This window comes from Lolium perenne, chromosome 5 (assembly GCF_019359855.2).
Source record: "Lolium perenne isolate Kyuss_39 chromosome 5, Kyuss_2.0, whole genome shotgun sequence".
NCBI lineage: Eukaryota > Viridiplantae > Streptophyta > Magnoliopsida > Poales > Poaceae > Lolium > Lolium perenne.
In genome coordinates, this window is record NC_067248.2 from 238155991 (window position 1) to 238163735 (window position 7745).

At 44.3% G+C, this 7745-nt stretch overlaps 1 protein-coding gene across 2 annotated transcripts; it reads left to right on the plus strand.

Annotated features, from left to right (window-relative positions):
* Window positions 1–2583: 2583 nt before the first annotated feature.
* LOC127302370 (uncharacterized) lies at window positions 2584–7373 on the plus strand. Of its 2 annotated transcripts, none has more exons than XM_051332812.2 (6): window positions 2584–2787; window positions 3452–3533; window positions 3638–3669; window positions 4521–4762; window positions 6769–7005; window positions 7100–7373. In XM_051332812.2, exons 2-6 carry the CDS (start codon window positions 3481–3483, stop codon window positions 7106–7108), a joined length of 573 nt encoding a protein of 190 aa, XP_051188772.1. In that variant the 5' UTR covers window positions 2584–2787; window positions 3452–3480; the 3' UTR covers window positions 7109–7373. The 2 variants fall into 2 exon arrangements, with proteins under 2 accessions (XP_051188772.1, XP_051188773.1); XM_051332813.2 differs by lacking the exon at window positions 2584–2787 and adding an exon at window positions 2838–3026.
* The last annotated feature ends 372 nt before the right edge of the window (window positions 7374–7745 follow it).

Sequence of the window (7745 nt, forward strand, 5' to 3'; positions counted from 1 at the left end):
GAGATGATCAAACTACAAAGAGCTTATGTCTTCGTGCATGGGCTGACATTTGCATTGACAAGAAAATCGGAGGACTTGGTGTACGAAACTTGCAGGCTATCAATCAGGGTCTCATCCTCTCGGCGGCATGGAGATTGGCAAAGGAGCCCCACTCCCAGCTGGCGCAGATCCTGAAGGCGAAATATCATCACGATACATCTATATGGAGAGCTAAGTCGAACAAGCCGAAGTCAGCCTTTTGGGCTGCCATACTCAAGGTAAAGCCTCTCCTAATCTCAGCATCTATTTGTCAAATTGTCGATGGCAGTAGCTCTGTTTGGAGCTCTCCTTGGTTTACAGGTTGGGAAAATATTTATGATCATCTCATAATACAACAACATCCTTTCAATTATCCTGCTGTAGTTAAAGATCTATGGATGCCAAATCGCAAAGCCTGGAATATTGATTTGATTAGCTCTCTATTCAATTCTGAAACTGCTAATGCTATCATTCGAACACCGATCATTAACTCTGCTGGTCAAGACACTTTGGTATGGAAACTAACCCCTGCAGGCAACCACTCTTCAAAAAGTGCTTAAAAACATTGTTTTAATAATCTCCACCTTCCTGCAAGGCATCGCCCCAAGATTGTTCCCCAGCAGATCATGGACCTTCTCAATCAGGTTTGGAAGGATAAGCTGATGGCACCACGAGTGCAGACATTTGCATGGAGGCTTCTTCGAAAAGCATTACCCACAGGTAAGAGAGCTAGCAGACTCTCTAAACACATTAAAGAAAATTGTTCAAGATGTGGGGCTATTGAAGATGAAATGCATTTACTATTTCTTTGCCCCTTCTCTAAGGCAGCTTGGTTTTCTCATCCATGGTACATTAAAACTGAACATTTGGCTGCAGCTCAACCCTCTATTCCTGGCATGATTCAATCTCTACTTTCTTCTGGACACCCGCATATTAATCTTTCCAATTTATATACTTATCTCTGGTGTCTTTGGAAAGCCAGAAACGATGTGTTGTTTGACAGGAAGAATTGCAGACCTCCCCAAGTGTATGCAGTAGCCAATGCAATTATTCAGGGTGCCAAGCTTGAAGCAACATCCACCGAAGAACGGCAAAAGCTATTGATGGTTGACAATCAACTGCAAATATCTCCTCCAAATCTAGAGCAGCACAACTCTGATCTTTTTGCAGGAAACGTTATATTCTCGGATGCAGCTTGGAGGGTTGAATCGCATCGAGCAACGGGAAAAACAGGCATTGGAGTAGTCATTCAATTGCAAGGCAACCAACACTGCCAACAATTGCACGTTTCGGCTCTGGCCCCTTTGGCATCTTCTCCACTACAGGCTGAGGCGTATGGCTTGCACCTTGCTGCCATATTGGCAGATTTGATGCACATCAAGGATCCATATTTCTACACTGATAGTTCTGTACTTGCTTCAGCGGCATCAGCTACAGATATATTTCTTGCTCCAGGTCATTGGGAGGTCAGGCTGTTGCTAGCACAAATCCAGTCTTGCCCTTCCTTCCAACACAGCAGGATATCACACATCCATAGAAGCAGGAATGTGAAAGCTCATCATCAAGCTAGACTAGCTCTGAAGATTCAGTCCACTACTGTAGCTATACGTTGTTTATCTTCAGGAGTAGGACAATGTCTGAGCAGAGACATTCTTAATGTATCTAGCGTGTATCCTTACACGCTTCTCTCTGTAAAATGCATTTAATATGAATAAAATCTCTTGCTGTTCAAAAAAAAAAAAAAAACCCTTCTAAGATGGACCTCCATATATGAGAGGGATGGGAGCCTAGTCACGCCTTAAGAATGTTGCTTTCTGGGAAATATATATCCTTGAGAACTCTTGCAGCGACATCGGCTCCTGAAGTATACGCCATGTCTGCGTGCTAGCAGTGCTAGATTGTACAACTAGATATCTCTGAAATTCACACCACCTGCATATTCAGGTTGAGTTACATCTGGGCATGGGCAGCCCGGCCCGGACGGCCCGAAATCCCGAGCCGGGCCGGGTCGGGCTTGCACCTCGGGCCGGGCTCGGGCCTGAAATCTGAGCCCGAACGTCGGGCCGGGCCGGGCTCGGGCCTTCATTTTCGTGCATTTTAGCCTAGTCGGGCCGGGCTTTTTGCTCGTTCGGGCCGGGTTCGGGCTTGAATTACAGGCCCGACGGTCGGGCCGGGCTGGGCTCGGGCCTGACTTTTTACCCGCGGGCTTTTTTAAGCCCGGCCCGAAACCCGGCCCGGCCCGAACTTTGCCCAGGTGTAGGTTGAGTCAGTCTCCCACGATATTCAATAGGTTTTGCGTTTCTCTTCTTTGTTGTCCCATCAAAAATTGCGAAGAAGTGAATTAATATGCTTAGCCCCCATTAGCTTGAAACAAGACATAGAAAAAGTGGACACAACTATGTTTAGGTCCCTACCTGCAATTCTCAAAAAAGAAAAAAAAAACTAGCTGAGTTTTTTGTTGTTGACAATTCTAGGCTTTTTTTTAAACACCAAATCACGTCCCAAAGAACACAGCTAGGCCTGTACGGCCCATCGTACCTTACTAAACCATCGGTGGCCCTTCCGTTTTGTCCGAAAAAAAAGACCCCTCCCGTGTCCCGGCGGCTCACCGGCTCGTCTGCTCGTACCCTCCTCCCCGTCGCCACCGCCCGCCGCACCCAAGCACACGCCACCGAGAACTCTACTCCGGCTCCCCGTGGCCGCCGCCGCCCTCATCCTTCACTCGATTGGACTGGACTGCGGCGCCCCCGACGATCTCTTCCTTCTTTGGTAAGGCTTTTAGCTATGTTTTGGGTGGATTGTTCCAGGAGTCGTTCGCCTCCCTCCCCTCTCCCGTTCGCCCGCCCCCGCGCGCGCATCCGCTCCGGCGGCGGCGCCCGGAAGCTAGTAGAGAGGAGCACGGTCGGAAGAGCAGCGGTTCCCCCCTAAACTTAGGTGTCCGAGATGAAATTTCTAGGAAGTTGGGGATTAGAGAGTAGGAGGTCCAAGATGGGATCGGCCTGTGATAGGTAACTCCACTAATCCTCCAATGAAAACTGGACTTATCTTGCCTATAGTGTTTTATTTTCCAAAAGTTGGGGTCCAATTAAAACACACCCGCTCTACTGCATATCTGGGGGCTCTTTTCTAGCGAGAACCGTTGACTAGTGCATATCTGGGGGCTCTTTTCCTGACTGCTTCATAGGAAATTCTGGAGAAATCTTTGATTATATTGGGTAATTGGAAAAATATGCTATGTACGGTGCAGTAAGTTAGCTTCCAAAGGTTAACTTAACAAACTGATGAATGGCCTGTGATCAACAGAATGAAATGGTTTATGGAACTGTTGTAGAACCGTTGTGATGTCTGTCAGTGTTTAATGCATCTTGCCCCATAACTGATACAGCCATGAAAGGTTGTCTCATCTTTTTTTTCTTTCTAAAATGTTTTGCAGTTTAGTTGGTCTTACAAGATTGGCGAAAAATGTTCAAGAATACATTCCAGTCAGGGTTTCTGTCTATTCTGTACAGCCTCGGGTATGTACTGTGGTGGCCTTCTGTTGGTTTAATTGTTCTAAAGCTTTCTATTCCTAGTTTGGATACCTCATGCCTCATGTTTTTTTCCTTTGTTGTTTGGCCAGGACCAAGCCATTGCAGATATGGGACAAGGAAGGTGAGTCAGTCATGCTTGGTATTCTCTAGAGTTTAGTTTCTACAATTCCTATGCTGTAAATACTTTTTTAATCTTTCACGTCAGCTTATATCGTTATATGCTTCTGTTATAGCAAAGGCAGATCAGCAAGTTGCTACTTACGTGTTTCTTTATGTTAGCATGAGTTAAGCATCGTATATGGTCTGGTGTAGTAAAAGCTATCTATCGCATGTTGACTATGTTGAGGCTTAACAGTGCAAGATTTTGGAGTCGCTGATTGAGTTTATGTAATAGCCCTTGATGAACACCTTGTTTGGGGTGGAATGTTCTGCTTCTCTTCATGCTTAGTACCTTTCTGAGACCTGAGCCTATTTTTACTACTCCCTCCGATCCATATTAAGTGTCGCTGATTTAGGAGAACTTTGTACTTTGTACTTAATCAGGGTCACTTAATATGGATTGGAGGGAGCACAGCAATTTGACCTCGGAGTAGCTATTTGATACCCTAACTATAATTCATGGCAAGCAGTGAAAGGCAATAGACTTACTTTTGACGATTTTCTGTCAGTATGTGCTTTATGCTGTAACTTAGTTTGTGCTGCTGGGAATGAATTACATGTTATCGTAACATTGTGATCTACATGCCAGTTTGTCAATTGTGCTGATCTGCTCATTTCCATCTTACTTCCGAGGACTCTGGGTCAGACGGTCAGTTCATGTGTATCAGGATGTAGCTTAGCTTGTCATGCTCGAAATTAAATACGTCTGTTGTTTTTATGTGTTGTAGCATTATACCAAATGTGCTTATTTGATTGTTTCCATCTTGATGAAAAATGACATATTCTGTTGCTTAATACCTTTCTGTCATGCAGTTGTTGATGGGCACATTAAAAGACCCCAGGATGAAGATATCCAGTCTAACGTTCTTGAAATTATTGGAACAAATGTGCAATCAACGTTCATCACTTGCCCAGCTGACCCTGCTGCCACTCTTGGAATTAAGCTTCCATTTCTTGCCCTCGTTGTGAAGAATCTTAAGAAATACTTCACATTTGAGGTCCATGTCTTGGATGACAAGAATGTCCGCCGTCGATTTCGAGCATCAAACTTTCAGGTGTGTAAGAGCTGTTATTATATGTGTTTCTTTTTTTTTAGACAAAAAGGGGCAAAGCCCCCTGGTTCCATTGAGTTTGTGTTTCCGTATAAGTAAATTATACCAGGTGTTTATATCTTATCTATTACTACACTGAGCCTCTCATCCTGTTCTTCTAGTTGATAACTTCATATTATCACTGTTAAATTTTTATTGGTTCTCTATTTCTGAATTTCTCCAATTGTGATTGATCCGTAGAATTCAGTCGAATTTAAGCAACAATTTGCATTGGTTCACTAGAAGACTTGTCAGCTGTAGTTCGTTGTCACTGCTATGCATAACCTGTAGTTTCCTTGCTGTTATTGTGAACTTTCGTGTCTCACATTGTTGTGCTGCCAAAAAAAAAAAAACTAACTCGCACACCCATTTTTAAAATCATGGCTCTGCCACTGTGCTTGAGGGAGTGGAGCATGAGTTGACCTTTACCTAATCCATGCCTGAAGCCCTTATCGGGTCCTTCATCTGCCCGTGACCCTACCCATGGGTCATGAATAAGACCCTGCCTGAACCCATCAGCTTACCCGACTCGTTCGGGCACCCATCTGGTCGGACATTTTTTCCATTTTTAAAATTATATTACACGACTTGTACCGTGATGAGGCCGGCAGATGCATTTCCGAATGTAGCTTCTTTCACTAAATTTCCGAAGTCCTGCCGTTTATGGCAGCCAGTGGCGGAGCGAGTGTTTTTTCTTTTTTTTGAGGAAACCGCAGGCCTCTGCTGTGATTTTATTGATTTTTGAAAAAATAAGACATCGTGCGTGAAAGAAAGAAGAAAGCTATCTACTAATTGCAAAGTTACATGTGATCAGCTATAATTATGAACCCAGTTCTTGAAATCAACAAGCCTTTGTTTTTAGCTCTGAGTATAACCCAGTCTAATTCTTCCTTGAACTTCCTCTTGCATCTATATAAATTTTCTTTGATACCTCTGAAAATATGATCATTCCTAGTGAGCTGGCTTCCCCAGTTAGCCAAAATGAAAACCTCCGTAAAAAAAGGTTGCCTGGAAGCATTCTTGAAGGATTGCAGAACCAAATGAATATCTGCATCTGGGATAACCCAGTCTGGCAGTAGATGGGACCAACACCAAGAAGCAAAGGTGCAATGAAAGAATAGGTGATCCCTGGTTTCTGTAGTTAAGTTCCCACACATAATGCAACTGTAGTCCGGCAAATAGAAGTTGTTTTTTCTGCAACACAGCCCTTGTGTTTAGTCTATTGTGCAGCAAATACCAACAGTGCTTTTCTGACAGCAAGAATCCCACAACCATTTAAAAGAAGGAGCTGGATGCGCTGGTCCCTGGAATGCTTTATATGCCTTTGAAACCAGATAAGAATTGCCCCATTCATACAGCCATACACCTTTAGCTGCAACCAGCTCAATATCTTGTGTCACAATATGTAGCTCCTGTAGTTCCTGAAAAGCCTCTTCCGAAAGTGGCAGATGAAAAATTGCTTACCATTTGCTGGACCAAGATATGTTCATTGAGAAGAAAAGAGAACAAATGAGGCCATCTATTCTGGGGAGCTATATCCGGAGCAAGGGTTTTAAAAGTGAGCATGCGGAGTTACCATTTTTCTTTCGCAGATCAACAGTAGACAATAGCAGACGAAACTACAGGTTGCTCATAGCAGTCACAAAACACTACCACTGCCAACCCTTCTAATCTGTATGCTTGTTCCTCACAGATGGACATCTGTTGTGCAATCATATGCAGTTTCGCACATTCTTGTATGGTTGTGAAAAATGCACATTGTGATGGTTTGCCCCCTTTCATGCATGTACTACTATATATACTCATGCAGTGTTTGATGTGATTTCTTTTCCAGTGTACTTTTAAGTCTACCCTGCATGCTTTTCTTGTGCTGTTTCTTAAAACTTTTAAATGCACAGATTGGTGTGCCTGCACTTTTGTTTGCGCATCCACTTCATTCTAACTTGTAGTTTCACACACCCTTTCTCCAGTCTGTCACGAGGGTAAAGCCATATATCTGCACAATGCCGTTGAAGCTCGATGATGGCTGGAACAACATTCAGTTGAACCTCGCCGACCTGACGAAGAGAGCCTACGGCACAAACTACGTTGAGACACTGCGAGTGCAGGTCCACGCAAACTGCCGGCTCCGCAGAGTATACTTCTCCGACCGCCTCTACTCGGAGGAGGAGCTGCCTCCGGAGTTCAAGCTCTACCTTCCAATTCAAGTGAGTATGGCTCCATGTCTATTAATCTGTTGTACAGTACAACATTTTCTCCATCTGCTTATACATCTAACCCTTCCTTTGGTGTGAACTTCAGAAATCGTAGAGCTCGGACGAAGCATGGAGGCACTACTCTGGTTGCAAGCCCCAGGAGCTCAGGAGACAACAACAGCTAGCTATGCGTAAAGCATTGGAATCTTTTTGATTGTACCCTAATTTTTACCTGAATGACATGTGCTAAAACTGTATCTAATTGATCTCTTCTCCAATGTACTGTTCATGCTGGTCCATTTTCATGGTCACAACTGACAAGTAAAGCAAGCCCCTACGGGCAGGCCACCGGCTACTTGTGTGCCTAGATTGCCATTTAATCTGCTTCTTCCCTAGTGTACTATGTGACCACCGGTTTGCTGGATCCATATTACGTCAGATTGTATGGTCCAAGATCGCATGCAGTAAAGCTTATCAGCCCTTGTTGGGGGTAAGCGGCGTCATCCGCGCCGGCCAATCCCTGCTCCTATTTCAGTCTGGTGTTGCTAGTAATGGCATCGTGCCTACCCGTGGGCACGGCTTGGTCGTTTCAGAATTTGCCATTTCCCTCTTACTATCTCTTCTACGTGGTGCCAGTGTATGATCAGCATGAAGATTCGCCTGGCAAATGTTCTAAGAATTTAAGTGTTTCGTCACTAGAGAGCGATACTGGCATGCCGTTCTTCAGTAAGAATGCTTTCTGCATCTATGTG